We start from the raw sequence: 21,159 nt of genomic DNA, 5'->3' as shown, positions 1-21,159 counted from the left end.
TCTCAGTCGGAAGGTTAGAGCATGCGAAGAGATCGTAGGGAGGAGTAGCGAGGGACGGTGGGTGACGCTGTACAGCGAGAAGAAATGAAGAATTGTATCTGAAGGTTTCAATGGCTTTTTCTCTGTATCTCAGATGAACTTTTGGCCGGCGCGCTATGGTATCATGCGGTGCGCTCTATACATGCAAGTCCAGACCAGACCGGCCACTTCCAAATACTGTGGCGTATGCTCCAGCTTTTCCCCTCTGCGCCTGTTACTCGTGGCGCGGCAGTGGTAAGTATTCGACACGTTGAAGCGTCCCATCTCCGCAGCATCATCCCCATCCACTCTCAACAACCAAACCTCACCTCTTCTCTTGCTCTACCTCCACCTCCGGCTCAGGCAAATGCACCGTCTTCGTAGCAATCCAAGTAGACGCATACATATTCACGCGATCCGTACAAGTCCCCGGCGGGATCCTCGCAGCAACCCGCTTCGTCGCAAACCCAGTCTCCTCGAAAACACGCATATACCAGGGATTCAACCCCGCCGAGCGTACCAACACTCTCCCGCCGATCTTGAGCGCGCGGTTGACGGCTTGGACTTGGGCTTTGGCTTCGGGACCGCTCGGGCTGAACCAGTCCATGCTGTCCATGAGTACGGCGATGGTCAGGGCTTCGGGTTGCATGCGGGCGAAGACTTCGGCGAGCTCGTCGGTGTGGATGCGGAGGTTGTCGAGGGCGCCCGGTTGGGAGAGCTTGGCGTGGGCTTTGGGGGAGAGGTAGGTTGGGTGGCATTTTTGGGTGTAGTGGCCTGTCAAAGATTATCAGTCATTGAAAAGGGAATTTCAAAACAGTCGTGGATTGACTCACCAAGCAAGCAGACCATGTAGTAATGGTTATCATCGCTCACAAGAGTGTCATTCACCACCGGATCCAGCGTCTGCACGCCATACTCCCAAATCGCCTGTCCGCTCTTCGACGCACCCACCGCTCCTGGCTGGCCCGTCCCGCTCTTCTTCTCCGCCGCACTCGACTCAATCTGCGCCTTGGACGGCGCAGCGCTACTATGCATCTTTTTGTAGTCCTCTTCGATCATCGCCCTCTGCTCGCCCGGCACGCCCAGCGCCTTCCACAAGAACCGCTCGGACCCAATAACAAAATAGGCAAGCAGCTGCGAAAGCATCACCCGCCTTACGCGCTTGGTCCAGATCTCGCGTTGCTCCGCAAGCGTTTCGACCTGGCACAACCGGCGCATGTCATTGCGTACGCCAGTCAGACTGCCCATCCACGCCACTAATTGTAAGGCGTGCCGACTGCCGCCGGTGAAATAGAGCCCATTGCCCTTGGGATCGAAGGTCTTTGGGCCAACATGCAGCCAGTAGTCGAAGGCTTGACTGGACAAGTGGGGAGACAGTTGCTCGAGGAGCAGTTTCTGGAAGTTCTCGTGCTTGCCTTCGCCGAACATCTTCCACATGTCTTGGTACTCTAGGGCACGGAATGAGGCGACTTTCAGCTCGAGCAAGTGGTTCTGCGCGGGGTTGAGGTCCACGGCGTGGATGCGTTTGGGACGCTCGACGGCGTAGGAGAGGATATTGTCGCCTGCGCTGGTGATGGCTAGGATGACATCGTCGCTTGTGATCTTAAGTAGCCGAGCATCGGTACGGCTGTCCTCCCAGGTGAAGCAGTAGATGTACTCGTCGTTGAACTGCGTATGCTTCTGTAGGGTGGCGTCGTAGTAGATACGAGTCTTGTTGTTCTGGTAGTACGCGGCCGGAAGAGGAAGGCTAGCAGCCAGATTCACGACAGCCGTGTCAAAGGCCTTGCTTCTCCGCTCCGTGCTGGAACTCCTACGCTTGCGAGGGTTCAACGACTGGCTGTGCATGTCCAAGGCGGAGATGAAAGGTGACTCGGTGACCGCAGCGTCGACCTGCGCCACCTCGTTGAGCATAGCGCTCGTGTTGCGGGTGCAGCCAACGAAGATGTAGTAGGGTATCCGGAAGCCGAAGACATTGGCCCTGCGGTTCGTGCTGATAATTGTGCCGAACTTGTACTCAATGTAGTCTCGTCTTGCGGACTCGAGCATCACGCGGTCGAGCTCGAACCATGTCCGCCAAAAGACTCGAGAGATCCACATGCAGTGTCTGTCGATCGCGCCACCCATGTAGTTGCGACCAGCAAATTCGACCTGGTTCTGGACGTAGAAATCGACTATGCCCACAATGCCATTCGGAGCCAGGAGGTTTGTGACACTATCAATAGCCGGATGGAACTCCGGAATCATGCTGAGACTGTAGGACATGGTCAAGAGGTCCGCTCCAACAGGGTCACGTGCGTCCTCGTTGTAGGCGGATTTGCCAATGCTGAAGTCTCGCTTGTCATCTTCAAGTCCGGCTTCGTAGTCGCTGAGGCGGAAGGTACGAGCATCCTCGCAAATGACATGCACGTTCTTCCAGCCCAGACGCGCAAAGCGCTCCCGGGCAATCTCGCAGAGGGAGGTACTGAGATCGACAAGGTAGACGGCGTGAAAGAAGGTGGGCACATCGAGCTGCTCCTGCATCTGCTCAATGTTCCAGCCGGTGCCACCACCGATATCCAGCCAAATCGGCTTCTGGCTGATCTGCCCATGCTCGCGTCTGTACTTCACTTGCGCGGCCACCAGCGCCAGCATATCCTCTCGTCCTTGCAAGAGGCGTCTACGTGTGGCGTCATAGATCGAAGCCTGCGACTTGTAGAAGCTCTCGAGGGCATCCTGCTGCCTTCCCGTCCCGTCACCGGTATGCGGCTTCAGGAAGCAAGAGTAGGCGAAAGTGGTGTAGTGGTACAGTCCATTGTAGGCCTTTTGTAGGACGCTGAGATCAGTGAACGACAGGACGAAGTAGGCTATGAGGAGCAAGGCGAGCACGACGGAGGCGGCGGAGACTTGGTTGGTAGGGTCGCTGAAGCGGCGGTAGAGGGAGTCAGCGAGCGACGACATCGTTGAAGATGCCCTATGCCGAGCTCGCGTGCTCAGCTCCGGTAAGGCTGAAGGATGGGAAGGGGGTGATGAGGTAGAGAGAAAGGAATGTAAGGTAGGGCGAGGCAGGACGAGACGGGACGAAAGGGAAATCTTATTCAGGCACGTTACTACTGCCGGCTGCTCAATGGGAGAAGGAGGGAGGTGACTACTACTGGTTGGGCGCCAGTTGGCGTTTTCGGCAGCGGTAGCGAACGGTGGGCAGCGACGTCGACGTGCATGTGCCGCAATAAACATCCGCCGCCTTTTCTGCCATGTGAACGGCCATTGAGCCTCGTGCCCCACGCTCCCCGCAGCGCTCAATACAAGTGTTGGTTATTATATAAGCGGGTTGGACTTGTACCTAGGTAAGTACGTGGACGAACGTCAAGACCGGGCGTGCAGAAGCATTCATTCAAGCAACTTGCGCAACGTATTGTGACCGTTGCTGCGATCGACCAGATACAAATATTTGGTCGACGAATGCAGGGCCGATGGACAGCCCACCTCGCACGAAAAGCTTCTCGACTGCCGTAACGAACAGTAGCGTGCTACACCGACGCCGACGAGCCAATCATACAGCGACAAGGCTTCACGCTTTCGACTTCAGCGTTGCCATTCCTCACCACAGATTGCGCTGCCGAAGTGTGACCTTTTCGCTCCATCTCCGGCGCAATGGAGAGCGATCTCGGGGCGTTGAACCAAGCCACAGCCTCGTACTACTTCAGATTTCAGTATAAGCGTACTGTCGTGCCAAAATGTACACTCAGGTGTCATGTTTGCTGCGGCCAATGGTAAGATATAGGCTCGATAGCAGGTCACCATGTCCAAACGGAGCAGAGGATACCAGACGCAACTCGAGCACGCGACACCAGTATCAGTCTCACGCGACACTCCGGCTTGATGTGCCTTGCTCAGAGCGAAGACTTTCGAAGTCAAGTGTCCCAGGAAGCGCAGTGTAAGCATGCGAGTCCAGTCAGGTCCAAGGGAGCGGGTGGTCGATACATTTGAATTGAGTACATAAGCGCTGCAGAGATTGCGCTGCCTGCGGGCGCGCGCTCGCTGATGATACAATGCATGTCGGAGTACAGAACCGCAGCCGAATCAGAGCGATGATTTGCTAGTAGCGGCATTGTACTTCGCCTTGCCCCAATCCCACGGGACATACCTGCCTCAGCTGTTAGCACAACAATCTGTCAACTCAGATGTCCGTAAAAGCTCACCTGTACTTGATCATACTCTGAATCTGCCTCCGCATCGTCAAAAACACCAATATCAACCAATACACCACCAACACCGGCCAAAACACAGGCAAATTGAATATATCACTCCAACTGCACGCGAATGCCAACGCAATGGCTCGGGTCGCAGAATGCCAGAACTTAAACTCCGGTAATCTTCGCACAAACGGCTTGAACTCTTGATCATTCTTTGTTGGTAGCGAAGACTCGCCAGCAGGCACACCGTCTTCCATGTCTGTGTCTGCTTCGAGGGAAGGGTCGAATTTGGGCGAAATGAAGGCGAGGAAGAGGTTGAGAAGGTAGATGCCAAGGGAGTAGGCGACTGTGAATCCATAAGTACCTAGATCTGGCTCGGTGTCGACTTGCAGACATACCGATATACCATCCTTGCGCGAATATTATCCGTAATGCGAATAGGAGGAAGAGCACACCTGTGCCTATCCATCGGTATGCGACGTAGGGTGTGGATTTGTCGAGGTAGGTTTGGTACATCTAAGACATTCCGTCAGACCACTCCTGCCGTGCTCCAAGCGTCCGGTGTGTCCTCGATATAGCATTGGTGATTGCGACTCACTCGTTGGAATCTGGTCGTCTGGGCCGAAACTGACGCGAACGGCGTCTCTGGCTCTGGTGCGTCCATGCTTGTAGTATATCTCAGTTCTCGTCTGTCATGCGACTCTGATATGAATGTCCGAAGCGGTGGATCTGTTCGTCGTGGACACTACTGCAAGTTTGGGCAAACAACGAATCTTTCTCCTTCAACGTGTCTCTTAGCGAACGCCTTCGCTTTCTCAGGGACTGATACGGCCCAATCACGACCGGACTGCGCGTCAAGCGGGTGATACCGACGCTAACCCTTCTAGCACGAAAACGTGCGTGCAGCTCGTGCATTGATCGACCTCGGTCCGTTTGAGCTTGCACGAGCTTGACTGGCAGCGAGCAACAATGCAGGTACACCACCCTTCATCGTCAGTGCGTGCCGCGGTAGGCAAAGCTCGATATAGAAGATGCTGGCATCCAGGGTGAGACCATTGGTCTCCCGGTCAGGCAGATTCACCATACCATTACGCGCGGCGTACTCGAGCGCAGCCGGGAAGAGCCATGAGTATATCAAGGTCTCTACGCCGCGGCCGGGCGTCGGTCTCAGTACGATGCACACAGTCCCCAAGCTCACGTGCGGATCATCACAATGCTCACACTCTTACAGTCGAGCTCCACCGCCCCAAAGCTCTCAACGCCCTCTTCACGCCTCTCATCCTCGAACTCAACGCTGCCCTCAGAACCTTCGACAAAGACCACTCCATCGGCGCCATCGTGTTGACCGGCTCCCACAAGGCCTTCGCCGCGGGCGCAGACATTAAGGAAATGGCCACAAAGGAGTTTGCGGACGCTTACGGCGACGACTTTATCGAATCATGGTCCGAGCTCCCCAATACCATCAAGAAGCCCGTCATCAGCGCCGTCAATGGTCACGCTTTGGGTGGCGGGTGTGAGTTGGCGATGATGTGCGATATACTCTACTGCAGCGAAAAAGCGAATTTCGGACAGCCAGAGGTCAAGCTCGGCATCATACCCGGTGCGGGCGGATCGCAGAGGTTGACGAGAGCGATTGGGAAAAGTAGGGCTATGGAGCTCATTCTTACCGGTAAGAACTTTAGTGGCAAGGATGCTTACGATTGGGGGCTTGCAGCGCGGGTGTTTGAGACGCCGGAAGCGTGTGTTGAGGGTGCGCTGGAGACGGCGGAGACGATCGCGGGATACAGTCGCATCGCGGTGAAGGCGTGTAAGGAGGTGGTGAACAAGAGCCAGGATCTTGGGGTTAGGGAGGGTGTGGAGTTTGAGCGGAGGGTGTTCCATGGGTTGTTTGGGAGCGAGGATCAGAAGATCGGGATGACGGCGTTTGCGGAGAAGAGGAAGGCGGAGTGGAAACATAGGTAGATGCGAGGAGGCTGTCAGTAAAAACATGCTGTGCTGCTTGGCTGTCAAATTGCGTCCAAGACGGTCTAGTCTTGCTTCCTGAAACCGAGATCCAGGTGGTCCGCAGTCCCTGTCTCTTGGTTCGTGACCTGTTGCGCACCGCTGACACTCTTGCTTTCGGTTGTCGCGCCGCCTTCTGTGTAAGAGCGTCTCGAGTCAGCATGGCGAATCCCTTCCATGTTACTGCAGAAATACCGTACTCTTTGGATTCGCGAATTGGCCCAACGACGTACTGGCGTCATCAGCCTTCTTCTGCGAGCTCCCTCTTGTATCAGAGTTGCTTGCTATCATGTCGCCTACGGATTGGCTGATGGACTGGAGCCCACCTGTACATCGTTAGTGTCATTTTGCCTTTCGCGTGACAGGGTGGGTAGATACCGCCTTGGCCGCTCATGATGGCGTCTTTCATGGAGTTTAGTTGGCCACTCATTTTGGTACTTAAACTGCTCCGACTGTCTGTTCGTAAGGGACAGATTCATACCGAAGTCCAGGCCTCTAAACAGATGCATGTGGCACGCGAGGGGCACCTATGACGTCGGAGGACATGAAAGTTGGCACACTGTAGCTTCGCTACGACGTGTCCCACCATCTTCTCGTGAACATCAACAACCAATTTCCACCGCTGATCTGGCAATGTATGGTAGTGCGTATGTTCTTCCGTCTTGACATGATCCATCGTTCGCGCCTGCTCTCGTTCGCAGCGCTCTTGATCATTCGAATGGAGACGGAGTTCGTTCAATAAAACGCCGCTCCCTTCAGCTGTTGTCCAGCAGTGTGAAGTTACACAAAAGGAGGTAGGTACATTGGACGTTAGCAGTCCAAACATTCGATCCCTGCGCCAGTGCTTTCTTCATGTGTAGATGGGCAGTGTTTGCATACCATGTTGCCCTGTATGTCCACCTGTCATTGTATGTCACTACACCAAGCCTCTACCAGTACCAGTACTTCTTCACGAACAGTCCTGATGAGACTCGGGCTGGTTCGTACAACAAGGGCCCTGGAGTATCACAGATGGGTCCCCGAGGCGGATGCAACAGGGATCCGCGGCCGCTCACCAGATGGCGCAGAGAGCAACGATCCCCCAAAGGTAGGTGCGAACCTGATATCGAAGATTCTTCACTGACGGTAAACAGAAACAACGGCGTGATGCCGCCGCCGATCCGGACAGCGACCACTCTTCCGCAACCCTGGAGAACGCAGTCGAGAACGTTCTCACGCTGGTGGAGTTGCTGGAAAACATCCTGTCCTTCCTACCGATGAAGGACCTGCTGTTCGCACAGCGCGTCTCGCGGAAGTGGGACACGGTGATTCGAGGGAGCCAGGCTTTGATGGAAGCGCTCTTTCTCAAGCCACAAGTGCCCAAGGCCTTCTGGGAGCACGTATCGGGGCCACACGGCGGGGCCAGGCATATCACTCACGCCGAACTCCACGCCAATAAGGTTCAAACACCACGAGAGACCCCTGGAGTTCAGGAGTATAAGTCGTACGCCATGGCGGGCGTGTTGAATACTCTGCTCTTCGAGCGCAAGTCTCCAGATTATCCGCTGGCAACAGGCGCGTTCGACGATCAGCAATACCACTTTCTCCCCCGACCGCTGACAGCGCGCAAAGAGGCTTCCTGGCGACGTATGTTCCTCACTCAGCCGCCCACCACGGAGATGTACCTACTGTGGTCGCAGAAAGAAGAAGGCAATTGCGAGTTATTCGAAGTCTCGGAAGGAGTTACCGCAGGTCATGCCATGGGAGTGCTTAAAGGGGTCAAGGATTGTTATGGTCATATGCCGGAGGACTACTATATTTGTACGCCACAAGTGTTCTTCGCCGGTGATGAGGACTACGAGAAGGGCACTTGGCAGAGACGTCCTCGTCTGGAGCGTACGCTTTGAATGCCCTGAACTCGTGGACGAGGACAGCTTCGAGTAGCCTCGGCTGTTCGGCTCCAGCTGAATCGCCAGTGTAACGAGACGCTCCCCGCATTGTCACTGTTTGTACATGTAGTTGGTGCTCACTTTCTGTATGCTCAACTGCTAAGTGGTCAGTAGGGACGAGAAAAAAGAGGGTAGCACAATCAGACATTCAGTAGCAATCATGAGCGGCGCAGGCGCAGGTCATCAGTATGAACCATATCCCGTCTCCTGGTACAAGCGCGATGTCCTGCTCTTCGCGAACAGTATTGGATGCACAGTCGACGAACTCCACTTCCTCTACGTATGCAATTCAAACACCAGAAAGAGAGCTCCACCCACTAACGAACAGTCATCAGGAACTCCACCCTAGCTTCGCCGTCTTCCCTACCTACCCCATAATCCTACCCTTCAAGCACACAAGCCCCGAAGTCGTCGACTTCTACGCGGCACAGTCTTCGGCGCGAGAGAGCATCCCTGGCGTTCCGAAGCTAGACAGCAAGCGCGTCGTCGACGGCGAGCGACACATCCAGTTCTTCAAGCCTCTGCCCACAACATCCGAGGGCAAGAGTTTCGAAGTAAGAGGCAAAGTCATCGGTGTCTACGACAAGGGTAAGCCGGGGACAGTGGTGGAGACGCAGAACGATCTTGTGGATAAACAGACTGGGGAGTTGTATACGCGTATGACCGGCTCTGGCTTTTTCGTTGGGCAAGGGAATTGGGGTGGACCGAAAGGGTACGTCTCCGGGTGAGCTGAAGCTACAAGCGCCTGCTAACTGTCAGTGTGATAGACCGAAGTCGCAGAACTACCCACCGCCTGAGGGTAAGAAGCCCGATGCTGTTTATGAGCACCCCATCAGCGCTGAGGCGGCCCACCTCTACCGCCTGAATGGCGACTACAACCCTCTCCACGCGACACCAGAACCAGGCAAAGCAATGGGCTTCGGCGGTGCGATCATGCACGGTTTGTACTCCTGGAACACCACTTGTCACGCTCTGGTCAAGCTGTTAGGTGGAAGCGACCCGGCGAATATCAAAGAGTATGCGGCGAGATTCGCTTCGCCAGTCAAGCCCGGTGACACACTGGTCACGGAGATTTGGCGGACGGGGGAGAAGGACGGGGACGGGTGGGAAGATGTCCGGTTTATTACGTCGGTCAAGGGTGGAAAGGCGTGTTTGAGCAATGGGCGAGCCAAGATGAGGGTGGTTGGGCAGAAGCAGAGTAAGCTATAGCTCATGCCACCACCTTTGCAAACCATTTTGCCGTCTGAAACTTCGCTGGCTAGCCGGCCGCACATGTTCCGAAAAGCGTGGACCTACGGCTGATAATCGTCAACGTTCATTGTCTCCCAACCACTGCCGCAGATTGAGATGCTGCTACGTCTTGTCGATTGACTGCATTGATTAGGGCCACGTCATAGAGCATGCCTATGAAACCGTTGGCGGTTGGGTGAGGCTCTGCATTGCCGGTGACGGCCTTGGTCAAACACGAAACGGTGCATGAAGCTGTCCGAGGCGTCGTTCTTGAATGCGGGATTAGCACGCTCATCATTCGTGGGGTCCAAGATCTGCAAAAAGGCGGCTCGACACTTGACACTCTTTCCTTGCTTCACTGTCTGTTCGCAGCTGATGCATCCTCCCAGCTTATGGAGCTCGTTTACTGCTCCCACCTTGACATACTGCGCCATGGCCATTTCTTGCTGACTTGGAACTTGGCTCTCACAGAAAATTCATGTTTGAGGCTTGACCGCTTCCATTGTCCGGGGCGCACGTGGCTGGTATCGGCATTTCCATCCCGGTGACGTCGACGCCGGCGCCCTACACTTCGGAACTTTCACCACCTGCAGTTCTTGCGGGTGAAAGGAATCAATCTGGATGTCGACCGCCTATGAGAACAGCAGACCGGGTCTCGCAAACGACGCGCCGCCGGAAATCCAGCCCCTCCACCATCATACTAGGCCGGACTACCTGCGGGAGGCTGACCGAAAACGACCATCTTCACCGGCGCATGCAGAGGACGGCCAAAAACGCGGACCACGACGACCAGGGCATGTATCGACCAAATCCGCGTCTGCAGTACCGACGCTCAGCACGCTCGTAGGCGTCGCAGAGCCGGGACCTTCACCGCCGGCAAGTCCAGTGAAAGCACGCCCGGTCTCACGAAGCTGGCTCAACCGGCCAGTGACCAGTGCAAACATGGCTACGGCCTCTCACAACAACCACCACATTAACCCGCATACAGCAGCCGACCTACTACGACAGGCCATGATGCATGGGTAAGTTTACTCTTGAGTTTGTCAATATTTCACATCTTTCGGCCAATGGTCAGCAAACCCAAGGGTTGCGTTTGTGCGGTTCGTCACTCGCTCTCGCCGACAGCGCACCGCCACATGATTGCGCACAACAGCGAACATTGCCACCGGCCTGAGACTCACCCGGCGCTCAGCCCAAAGCAAAATGCACACTCGACTCGAAACATTCGCGTACCTGCGCTTGGCCTTCAACAAGCTTTCCGAATCTCTGCAATCGAATTGGTGGGACCCAAGCAAGAAAATGCTGTCATGCATCTTCCCTGTGGCATCGGCCATCCATCGGTCCGAGCGATCAACCCACCTGACCTGGACGTGTACCTGACTTTTCGTACTGTTACACCAAATCTCTGCACATCACAGCGTCTGTTTATAGTTCAGCTTAGACATCTTCGATTCGATACGCTTCTCGTCTTGCTGCCCATGGCCCGGGTGACAAATCATGGCGAACGCTAATCTTCTTCATCCTCACAGCAAAGCGCACCACGACGAAGACCACGACCACATCGGCTCTGGCGCGTCAACTCCACCTACAGGCATCGCAACACCACGTCCCGACCCTAATGACAAGCGACTGCCCAGTCTAGTCAATAGCTACTTTTCACAGGTTCGTGACACCTTGACTCGTACACTGAGCAAGAGTTCTACATCTTCATCCAACCCCGCACTTGCGCCATTGGAAGAGGAGCGTGACCACAGCCAGAAGGAACCCGCCATCGACAGCGCGCCCAAGCCGACGATGGCAGGTCCGGCGCAGCTTCCTACTGCTCCGAACTCTCCGTTGTCGGCGACGCCGGAGTCGTTCGCTTCGCCACCGCTGTTACCACACGAAAAGATCCACCCTATGGACCCGCCGAATCAGTCCTACCCTACGCCACCTCTTTCCAGCTCATCTTCCTTCGTCGCCATGGGCAAAGAGAGAACTCGGGAAGACAGCTCGACGCAGCCGCCCACGCGCAAGCGGTCATGGCAGGCGCGGAAAGGGAGCACTGCGAGTACCGTGCCATCTCCGCTGCGTCGGCACACGCTGTCTACCGCTGTCTCCAAGCCCGAGGTCTCCGCGCACATTTCAAATCCTGCCTCTGATGCTTCCGTTCCTGTCCCTCCGGAGCCGTCCATTGCACGTCGTTCTTCGCGTCGTTCTGCAGACAAGGGAAACCGTGTGCTAACTGAGGGCGCTGGGCGCGAGCAGAATACGCCTCCTCTCACACCTCGCTCCGGTTCGCATGAAAGCAGAAGAGGCGAAGATGGCCGGCACGCTCCAAGAGCGGAGAAGTCGAGCCGCTCGAGCTCCGGTAATTCACACGGCGCAACGACAATCGGCCAGCTGAAGGGCCAGTTGGAGATCATCGTCGACGAAGGCAGGGGTCTGCGGCCCAGCATTGAGCCGTATGTGGTCTGCATCTTCCAGCTCAATGAGGACATATCTGGCGGGCCCGAAGAAGATGAAATGGATACGAGTGAAAACTCGGCGCCTGCGCAGGAGGACAACCTTGCAAGAGGCGTCGCGATGAAGAGGATGGGTAGCGGTCAGGGCACGCCGATGGCTATTCCCAGCCTGGGCAGGCGACAAACAAGCCAGACGAATATTGCGGCTCTGCGACGTGGCGCATCGAAGCCGGATCATACAGAGACGACAGACCCCGTATGGAGACACACTGCGACTTTTGATGTTGTTGGCGAGAACAGTGAGGTTGACGTTTCGGTGTACGACCGTTCGAACAATGAGGCTTTCCTGGGCCATGTCCGGCTACCCCTGAACCTGGACGACTACCAACATCAACATGAGGGCTGGTATAAGCTGAGTCCTAGAGAAGGCGAGACGAGCACCATTACTGGTGAACTTCGTCTCAAGATCGCCTTCCACGCCACGGGCAAGAAGTCCTTTGGACCTGACGACTTTCAGATTCTGAAGCTCATCGGCAAGGGCACGTTCGGGCAAGTGTTCCAAGTCCGGAAAAAGGACACCAAGCGCATATACGCCATGAAAGTGCTCTCGAAGAAGGTCATTGTGCAGAAGAAAGAGATCCAGCACACCATCGGCGAGCGTAATATTCTAGTGCGGACGGCTACAACAGAGTCGCCTTTCATCGTCGGTCTGAAGTTCTCGTTCCAGACCGCTGCCGACTTGTACCTCGTGACCGACTACATGTCCGGCGGTGAGCTGTTTTGGCACCTCCAAAAGGAAGGCCGCTTCGTTGAAGAGCGTGCGAAGTTTTACATCGCTGAGCTGATCCTCGCTCTGCGCCACCTCCACCAACACAACATCGTCTATCGCGACTTGAAGCCGGAGAACATCCTTCTCGACGCCAATGGCCACATCGCCCTCTGCGACTTCGGACTGTCGAAAGCGAATCTTTCAAATGACGACACCACGAACACCTTCTGTGGCACTACCGAGTACCTGGCCCCGGAAGTTCTCCTGGACGAGACGGGCTACACGAAGATGGTCGACTTCTGGTCGCTGGGGGTGCTCGTGTTCGAGATGTGCTGTGGCTGGTCTCCCTTCTACGCCGAAGATACGCAACAGATGTATAAGAATATCGCATTCGGTAAGGTTCGCTTCCCACGGGATGCGCTGAGCCAGGAGGGACGCAACTTTGTCAAGGGCCTATTGAACCGCAACCCGCAACATCGGCTGGGCGCTAGGGGCGATGCGGAGGAGCTGATGGCGCACCCCTTCTTCCGCGATGTGGAATGGGATGCGCTGAGCAAGAAGCTGACCCAGCCGCCTTTCAAGCCCAAACTCAAGAGTGAGACGGACACGAGCAATTTCGACCCGGAGTTCACAAACGCACTCGGGGCCGGCGATAATGCGAGCTTGAACGCGAGAGCCGCCGCGCTGGCCAGCGGGATTGGGCAGGATAGTACGCCGCTCAGCCCGACGATGCAGAATCAGTTCAAGGGCTTCACTTTCGTTGATGAGAGTACACTAGAGCAGCAGTTTGCTGATAGGGATGTCGTCATGGATGGTACCGAGAACGGCGCAGCAGCGAAGACGTTCGGAAATGGCCAAGGAGGCGACCGTATGAGCGGTGTGGAGCCCGCGAGTGCTAACGGCGCCAGTGCGGACGGTGATTTCAATACCGGAATGCTGGACGACATCTAGTTGCAGGACTTCGCAGACTATGCGACCAGGTGTTTGTCAAAAAGACAAGGCGCAAACACATTTCTGCACCCAGAGAACATTCACTGTGCAATATCATGTACACTCGCTTCAATTATGCTACAATCTACGTTGGGCGGCACTTCTATGGGTTATACGGCGGGACGACTGCATGGCCTTGGCGCTGAGTGAGCGTGCACGTGGGATTTTAGGGGCGTCGGAAAGTGTTCACGACACACAAAGGTCGTTGTGGTAGTAATAAAACTGCACCCTTTCGCGGATTGAAAAGCTTGACGTCTCCATGCCTCCACCAGACTCGAGCGTGCTATGATCCGAGGTCGATGATATTGCCCGAACTTGAGCTGCTGGATGTGTTCCCATCGCTTGCACCTGAGGCTCCGGAAGTGCACGTGAGGAGATCTAGGTCGATGATTCAGCACGGTCACATCAATTTGGGGCCGAGTTTGGTGGATTGCCTACTGCACTCGCTTGTGCTTGAGCTGCTCGAGTCGCCCGCACTGCCCGAAGCCGCAGAGCCACCGTAGAGGTCTGGCAGCAGACTTCCGCCGTCTGTTGTGGTGGCGCCGGAGGCTGCAGACTGTCTTGGTATAATTGCGGCTGCGGCTGGAGAGGGTAGTGGTGCGGCTGTGACTATGGCCGCTAGGAGGCAGACTGCGAGTGAGAAAGAGCGCATCATTTTAGCTTCGGGTGTTGTGTTGAGGTTCTTGCTGGCTTGATATTCGTCCAAAGGTCCAGTTTCGTCCACCGATAGGCACTACATCATCAGAGATGGGGTGGTCGAAAGTTATGTACTGTCGTGGGCACGAGCCAGTGTCGGAGAGCTTGACTTCGTTCTTGGTTCATCACTCCAGATCGTATGCCGATTCCCGCGGGAGCATGTCAAAGTGCTGTTTCGAGAACGAAGATCGGCACGCTGCATTGAAGAGGTGCAGAGGCGCGGTTGGCATGAACCTTCTCGGATGTCAGTGGCGCCTTGGCGAAAGCAGATGGTGAGGGCGAAGGCTAAAGTGTGCCAATTCCAAGAGCGGCCTGCGTGTTGTTGTCACATAGTAGCTGAGACTCAAAATCAACATTGCCTGACATGGTTGCGGTAAGTGCTCCGCAACGCTGATGAGCATCAATCGACTCTGTCGTCAATCTGCTCGGAGTTTGCGCCGCCGAGGACTGGAGATCGACGTTATACACCTCATACTATCGAACTCTCTTCACTTGCAACACCAACGGTTCCGTGTTTTTAAAACTTCGTCCCCGTCTCCGCTTCTTTCGGAACGTTTAGATCATGCTCTCAGATGTTTTGCCAACCTACCGTGTGTTGGCGTTGCGGGATACCCGCCACGCCGTCCCCACCTTGTGTGAATAACACAGCTAGAAGCTGAACCAACACTACGCCCCGGAGCACCACCCCCTCCCAGATCAAGATTTCGTCGTGGCGACTTCCCTCCAAAGCTGCCATCAAAGCCCGCCAACGCAAGCACACCGGCCACCGACGCAGCGGAAGCGGCGGTGGGCCGAGTTTGCCCGGACGCGTCGAGAACACTGGACGAAAGGCTGCTCGATGCTGCACTTCCGCTGCTACTCAACCTGCTCGGTGTCGTACTTGCCTCGGGGATCAACCACGTGTGTGTCACCGTAGCCTTGGTGTAGAGTGATACGGCTGTCTTGTTCCCGGGCGAATTTGGGAAGGTGCTGGTGACGGTCGAGATTTGATTAATTTGCCATTTAGTCGAAGGTAGAACCGAGGACGCCCGTCTTCGGCGTGTTGGCAACGGCGCAGTATGAGAAACTGACGCTGCTCAGGGTACTAAGTGCAAGTGCGTGGTGTCGCCGTTTGTGTGGCGCACTGTGAGCCCGGAAGCATCGATCGCAAGCGGACCATTGCGGGCCGGATGGCTCTCGTTGATGCAGTTGCACTGTATCACGCCGCCGAACTCGTCTGTTGATTTTGGTGCCACTTGAGGCATTGCTCGTGGTGGTGAAGCTTCTGACGTCGAGATCGAGGGCTGCAGTGCTGTAGGTGCATTCGTAGATCATGGCCTCCAGGCGTTGCACAGGAATGTTGACGTCCGTGTTGGAGATGGAATGTTCTTGGATCCTGGCAGGAAAGTTGACTGTCGGAAAGGCTGGTGCTTCTGAAAGCCGCGTGGAAGTGGAAGAGTATGGCGAAGTTTTGCATCGTTGACTGAACCCACCTCGATGTGCTAGTGGGACCTCAGGTTCATGCGAAGAATATTGACTGAGCGGGTAGGAGGACCTGTGTGGCCTGAAAGGTGTTGCTACGAAGACGGAAGGCCTCTCGGACACCGCAGGCGGAACACAATATATGCTGTGCACGGTTTCGGTTCTGCGCATAGCCACCGCCGTGGTTTGCTGGGCTACCAATCCTGCTACTGTGCGCACAACCTATTGCCGTCGGTAGTGTTTGTGCTTCCAGGACGCTTGTTGTGCAGAGCAGTCGGTGGCTGGAAGCCTGATGCTTCGCAAAGCTGGGCGTTGTGATGCGATGGAAACAGCGTCTTTGACTGCGCATGGCGTTGCCGGTCGTCAATGCAAGGCAGCGAGGGTCAGTGACCCGAGAGTTACTGCGCGACTCCTAGGCAGCTACTGCAACAACAATGCTCCACGGTTCAACAAGGTAATAAGTTAAGCCCAGGGCGCTTCTGAACCAGAGCCAGAGCGTTGCAAACAATCCTCTGCATGATGTTGTCAGGTGGCATTGAATGCTCAAGAACCTTCAGCAGCTTCCAAAAAAAAACCTGCGGCACGTTGGGCGGAGTGCCTTCTTTCAACCAGCTCACAGAGGCGGCTGCAGCTTGCTAGCCGCCGTTGAATGTTCCCTCGGTTGTGGGCTGGAAGCTTGCTCTGGCCGAACAAAAACACGAATGTCGACGGTGATCCTTCAACCAACAGAGTGTTGCGTGTACAGCGGTTCCACCGTGTTACTGATCACATAACGTACAAGAAGCGGCCTGCATACTGTTGATCGCTCCCCTTCAGCGTAACTGGACGATTCGATACGGACTAATTCCAGCACTCCACTGCGTCTGCCTACGCCTCTGGCGTGTCGATAATCTGACTTTCGTCCAAGAGGCGAAATGTTCATGACGAACACGATTTTGACCTCACCTTGCCGGCCCAACCGCTGACATCGCCAACCTCCTTACCATCCAACCCCACAGCATTGTGCAACAGACCGCCAACGGCGATTCTCACTGCTTTAAGCTGGCGTCATAGCAACGTCGCGCAATGGTTCGATACTTGCTCGATAGTGTGGCAGGCGTGTCAGCCCGCCGTCGCCAATTTCAGCTCTTTGTTGACACGTGACTTTGATCGGAGGATGAATCATATTTCACTGGCGGCGCGACAAACGCTGTTCTATGCTCACCTCCAAGCACGGCCGGCGCGCCAACTGCGTGGCGAGCGTACCCATACAGTGCAGTTATTAGCTGTCCGTCGGCTTCACAACAGCATGTTCGGCCACTTCAGGCAGCTCGCTGGGGACCTAGTCGCCATACCCGGCAATATCTTCGGGTGAAACGGCAGCCATGTGTTGACCAACGGCATATCACTGCCCCGTGAGCCCTTGCGAAGCATGTACAGGCCGAACATGGTGACCAGCAACTTTTACTCAGTGGTAGGGTGTATAGGAAATTCTGCTACGGACATGTCCATAGTCAGTCATGACATAAACTGCATAGAACTCCCCAAATCCAATGCTACTGTACAGTCCCAGTGCACACATTCACCCGTTCGAGACAAGCACACCCACCTGCGAACCTCGCAGTCCTCCTACCTTCCGATAAATGCGCACGCGCTTCGGTAACCCTCCGCAGAGAGCTTCTCCGAAGCCGCGGATACTCGCTGCGCCACTTGCTAAGACACTGGAAATGCCTGCTCACGCATAGGGCTAGGCTACGGTTGAAGCCTCTACTTCGAGGCGTGCCGACCAGACCGACGTGGCTCGCCGGACTCCGTCGCAGCCTTCTTCGGCTCACGCTTCTTCTTCGGCTCAGCCTTAGCCTTAGGAGCCTTGTCGCCGTTGGCTTCCTTCTTCGCTGGTCGGCCCCTACATCACAAGTCAGACACTTTGCACTGTTGACCGCACTCAGTACAAATACTCACTTCTTCTTTGGTGGTGCCTTCTCGCCGTTCTCCTTGGGCTCCTCAGCCTCCTTGTCGTCAGCCTTGCGCTTGTCGCCAGCCTGTGCTTCCTTCTCCTCATCTTCCTTCTCACCGTTCGGCTCATCCTTCTCGTCAGTCTTGCCGTCGCCGCCGTCCTTCTTGCCGCTTGATTCTTCGACGTCGAGCTCGGAAGCCTTCTTCACCACGTCTTGGCCGCTGCGCTTGATCTTGACGGCTGGGTTCTCTGGGTCGGCGTTTTTCTTGACCTCGTTGCCTTTCTTGGTAGTACTGCATGCTTTCAGCAAACAGTCTGAGGAGTAAAGTCAGATTCAATGTAGACGTACATTTTCATCTCCCCTTGCTCCTTGACTTCGGCTGCTTCACCGCCTGGGCGGCCACCGCTCCACTGCCAGCTGACTGTTCCATCCTATTAGCAAGTGTACTATATCGGTAAATTGAACGCGCATAAGTCGCGTTTCGACACGTCTATAAGGTCCAAATTTGCACGAACAAGCAGCACTTCCGCGGTTTGCGCTTGCTTCGCGATACTATGTTGCTCCCCGCGCAGTCATCGGCATTGGCCATTGCTGAGAGGACGACAGCGCGTCGTTGGCACCAGATATCGCAGGGCGCATTTCGCGCTGTAATTACGAGCGCGCGTCTCGGTCGCGTTGTCGCATAAGCTCAAGTTGGAATCCGGGGATCGCAGCGCATCAACGCGACTGATAAGAGACATGCTAGACTCACCCTGGTCGCCTTCCTTAATCTCCTCGGGCATGGTTGATGCGGTTGCAGACGCGACGTGGTGCGCTGATGCAGATGACAACGGTACGTAATTTTAGAGAGTCGCAACGATATCGCGTGACAATGGCGATTCTTCCGAAGCTTCAACAATGTTGGAAGACTCGAGGGTGGAGGTGTAGGAAAGTGAAATGAAGCTGATGGATCAAGCTGGGCTGCGTGAGGTTGCGCCAAAGCGGCTGCCGCCGCTCCGACAACAAGACAGGGGTGCTGCGACTAACTCCACATGGAGGGACCGCCAAAAGTCTGGAGAGAGATAGAGGCTTACATAACACAAAGTGTTCAGATGTCTTCAAGCCATACAAGTACAAGCGAACCTGTAGACTGAGAAAGGTGATGAAGAAGACAAGATTTTGACCGGCGCACGTCCTGGCTACACGTGGAACCAGCTGCATCCACATGAGTCCTTCTGCTCGCATGTGCAGGCGGGCACTCCTAATCCCTCTTCGGCACAATCCTGCCCTTAGTCTTCGGATCCTGCTTCCCAACCTGCTTGACCATGGCAATGAAGTCTTGAGCCTTGCCCGCCAAACGTGGCTTGAACTTAACAATTAGCTCGGGGATCGTGATTCCCTCATCTGGCACCGCAGCCTTGACTTCGTCCAGTGTTGGGAACGGACCAGGCGCTGGCGGGGCACCAGGGCTGCCGGCGCGACTACCTGTCGGTGAGCCAGCTGGCGATCTGTTCGGGGTGCCGTCATGCGGAGAGCCAGGCGGACTGGTGTTATGTTTCGGTCGTGGACGGCCGGCACGCGAAGTGTCGGTGTCACTGCCGGAGCCGTAGCCGGAGGGGATGCGTCTGGCGGCTGCTCCGTCGGCTATGGTATTCAGGTCAGTTCAAGTGTGTCAACAGACTGAAAATACGATGAGCTTACGTGACAATGAACGCGCGCCGTTTGGTGCGGTGACCGTGCCATTGAGCTTGGTTTTCTTGCGGCTGGACTCGTTGCCACTCAGCTCCGACAATTCGGCATCGCGCTTCAGCCTCTTCTCTTGACGACCATTTGGCGTATTGTTGCCCCGCGAAGAGGTACCAGACTTGTCGCCATTCTGCGCCGCTTTCTGCGCCTCCTCCTTCTTACGCTCTTCTTCCAGCCGCTCGCGCTCCTCCTCCGAGTCTTCATCATCACTGGACGATTCGAACTGATTGCGCTCATCATCTGAGTCGTACTCGGCTCGATATTCCTTCTTTCGTAGCTGCTTCCGAATACGCTTCTGCCTCTTCCGCTCCTCAGCCTCAGCCTCCTTCTCCTCCCGCTCCTCATCAATCCAGTTGATCTCGTCCGCATCTTTAATAGTCGCATCCGGTAAATTGGCGGTGCGCTGTTCAGCACGCAGCTTTTTCTCCGTCTCTTTGGCATCCTCGTCGTTCTGCTCGCCGAAGATGAAGCCCTCGTCGTCATCGGCAAACTCATCGTTCATGTCGAAGTCGATCTCGTCAACGTCCGCTGTGTACTCCTCCTTGATACCTTCGCCTGACGGGTATTCATCTCGTTGGCGATGCCTCTGAGCCTGTCTCATCTTCTCCTGCTTTGCCTTGATCGCTTCTCTTCTTGCGTCTTCGGCAGCTTCTTGCTCGTTCCGAAACCATTTGGCGGGTCGGTGTTTGGCTGCCATCAACTTTTCGACTTTGTCATCCGACAGGAGCTTGACACGATCAGTCGCAGACATGCGGTACCACTTCTCGACCGGCACCATGGTGAATCCATTTTCACTGAGTTCAAAGAGAATGTGCCGATTCATGAGTGGTTTCTCGAACGAAGCAACCCACTTGTTCTTGCCTTCGAAGTCCTCGAGATGCCACGGCCGTGCCTCTTCGTATCTTAACTGCGACCGCTCCTGGTTCTTGAGGTTCGTCTCGTCGTAGAACACGTCCTCCACTTTCTTCTGCTGTTTCTTCTTAACAGGCTTCTTCCCATTGTCGCCGGTGGGCGCAATCAGCAGCTGGTTGGCTTCTCTCTCTGCCTGCCGTTCTGCGCGTTTAGCTTCTCGCTGCTCGCGGTCTCTGTCGTCTACATCCGAGGCCACGTTAGACTGCTCAGTTGCGGTGGGCTTGTCCTGTGGTCGCCGGCGATAGAGCTTCACCGGCCGCTGAAATTGCGCCTCATCGTACGGGTTGACCCTTTCCAGTTGACCTCGGCTGTCCACCCTGCTCTGTAGCTTGAAGCCGTGCAGGTGTAGACCCCGCATGAGCTCGCTCTTCGAAATCAATATTGGATACTCCTCGTAGAGCTTAGGACCATCCTCAGACGAAGGTACTGGTTGCACTCCATTTGCGCTTGCCTGTGCTAGAGGTACTTGTGGCGCAAGAGCTTGCGTCCCACTGGCAGGTATCTGTCCGCCTGCAGTGTACGTTTGCGCCGGTAGTGGCTTGCCAACGGGTTTCTTCTTTGTCTTTGTATTGAATATGTTGACTGGCGGCTTTCTGCGCGTCACCGGCGCTGTCGCCTTCGCTGGCGACGCTGCCATTGTGAGGGTTGCCTGGGACTGTTCGTCGACGTGGGTTCTGTGAAGTGCTTTACGGCGAGAACAGGTGCTGTCGCTGGCAGAGGGATACAGTGCGTCGAGTTATGAACGGTGTAGGTTACTGGCAAGGACGTAAGGGTTTGGACGCAAGGTGGGTGGATGTGAATTGAATAGGTGCTGAAGAATGATGGCTTGTGCTCCATATGCGTGGAGTATTGCGCTGGGGGACCGGGCCGAGCTCC

The 21,159-nt window shown here is 55.5% G+C and overlaps 9 protein-coding genes across 9 annotated transcripts; 4 read left to right on the top strand and 5 right to left on the bottom strand.

Moving 5' to 3' along the window:
- Positions 1–14: 14 nt before the first annotated feature.
- Positions 15–3,207, bottom strand: BAUCODRAFT_37864 (uncharacterized protein). Its single transcript, XM_007681649.1, has 2 exons — positions 852–3,207; positions 15–792 (listed from the first exon to the last, which is right to left on the bottom strand). Exons 1-2 carry the CDS (start codon positions 2,953–2,955, stop codon positions 344–346), a joined length of 2,553 nt encoding a protein of 850 aa, XP_007679839.1. The 5' UTR covers positions 2,956–3,207; the 3' UTR covers positions 15–343.
- Positions 3,208–4,077: 870 nt separating this feature from the next.
- BAUCODRAFT_77122 (uncharacterized protein) lies at positions 4,078–4,854 on the bottom strand (the record flags this gene model as incomplete). The annotated part of the gene is made up of 4 exons (XM_007681754.1): positions 4,078–4,141; positions 4,197–4,536; positions 4,589–4,706; positions 4,789–4,854. 4 exons carry the CDS (start codon positions 4,852–4,854, stop codon positions 4,078–4,080), a joined length of 588 nt encoding a protein of 195 aa, XP_007679944.1.
- A 273-nt stretch (positions 4,855–5,127) lies between these two features.
- BAUCODRAFT_114991 (uncharacterized protein) lies at positions 5,128–6,468 on the top strand. Its single transcript, XM_007682022.1, has 2 exons — positions 5,128–5,360; positions 5,422–6,468. Exons 1-2 carry the CDS (start codon positions 5,222–5,224, stop codon positions 6,150–6,152), a joined length of 870 nt encoding a protein of 289 aa, XP_007680212.1. The 5' UTR covers positions 5,128–5,221; the 3' UTR covers positions 6,153–6,468.
- A 979-nt stretch (positions 6,469–7,447) lies between these two features.
- Positions 7,448–8,077, top strand: BAUCODRAFT_125895 (uncharacterized protein; the record flags this gene model as incomplete). Its single annotated transcript, XM_007682021.1, has 1 exon — positions 7,448–8,077. One exon carries the CDS (start codon positions 7,448–7,450, stop codon positions 8,075–8,077), a length of 630 nt encoding a protein of 209 aa, XP_007680211.1.
- A 103-nt stretch (positions 8,078–8,180) lies between these two features.
- Positions 8,181–9,649, top strand: BAUCODRAFT_267403 (uncharacterized protein). Its single transcript, XM_007682020.1, has 3 exons — positions 8,181–8,399; positions 8,455–8,831; positions 8,887–9,649. The coding sequence occupies exons 1-3, from the start codon at positions 8,280–8,282 to the stop codon at positions 9,326–9,328; spliced, it is 939 nt and encodes a 312-aa protein (XP_007680210.1). The 5' UTR covers positions 8,181–8,279; the 3' UTR covers positions 9,329–9,649.
- A 1,197-nt stretch (positions 9,650–10,846) lies between these two features.
- On the top strand, positions 10,847–13,513 carry BAUCODRAFT_77167 (uncharacterized protein; the record flags this gene model as incomplete). Its single annotated transcript, XM_007681759.1, has 2 exons — positions 10,847–11,045; positions 11,388–13,513. The coding sequence occupies 2 exons, from the start codon at positions 10,847–10,849 to the stop codon at positions 13,511–13,513; spliced, it is 2,325 nt and encodes a 774-aa protein (XP_007679949.1).
- Positions 13,514–15,068: 1,555 nt separating this feature from the next.
- Positions 15,069–16,281, bottom strand: BAUCODRAFT_267286 (uncharacterized protein). Its single transcript, XM_007682019.1, has one exon. The coding sequence runs from the start codon at positions 15,878–15,880 to the stop codon at positions 15,251–15,253; it is 630 nt and encodes a 209-aa protein (XP_007680209.1). The 5' UTR covers positions 15,881–16,281; the 3' UTR covers positions 15,069–15,250.
- An 868-nt stretch (positions 16,282–17,149) lies between these two features.
- On the bottom strand, positions 17,150–18,602 carry BAUCODRAFT_37852 (uncharacterized protein). Its single transcript, XM_007681648.1, has 4 exons — positions 18,398–18,602; positions 17,995–18,067; positions 17,651–17,938; positions 17,150–17,594 (listed from the first exon to the last, which is right to left on the bottom strand). The coding sequence occupies exons 1-4, from the start codon at positions 18,426–18,428 to the stop codon at positions 17,456–17,458; spliced, it is 531 nt and encodes a 176-aa protein (XP_007679838.1). The 5' UTR covers positions 18,429–18,602; the 3' UTR covers positions 17,150–17,455.
- Positions 18,603–18,673: 71 nt separating this feature from the next.
- On the bottom strand, positions 18,674–21,088 carry BAUCODRAFT_159657 (uncharacterized protein). The gene is made up of 2 exons (XM_007682018.1): positions 19,327–21,088; positions 18,674–19,269 (listed from the first exon to the last, which is right to left on the bottom strand). The coding sequence occupies exons 1-2, from the start codon at positions 20,918–20,920 to the stop codon at positions 18,887–18,889; spliced, it is 1,977 nt and encodes a 658-aa protein (XP_007680208.1). The 5' UTR covers positions 20,921–21,088; the 3' UTR covers positions 18,674–18,886.
- Between the last annotated feature and the right edge of the window lie 71 nt (positions 21,089–21,159).

This window comes from Baudoinia panamericana, assembly GCF_000338955.1.
Source record: "Baudoinia panamericana UAMH 10762 unplaced genomic scaffold BAUCOscaffold_12, whole genome shotgun sequence".
In the NCBI taxonomy this organism is placed as follows: domain Eukaryota; kingdom Fungi; phylum Ascomycota; class Dothideomycetes; order Mycosphaerellales; family Teratosphaeriaceae; genus Baudoinia; species Baudoinia panamericana.
The sequence above is the reverse complement of the archived record's forward strand: the minus strand, read 5'-3'. Positions and strand labels throughout refer to the sequence as shown.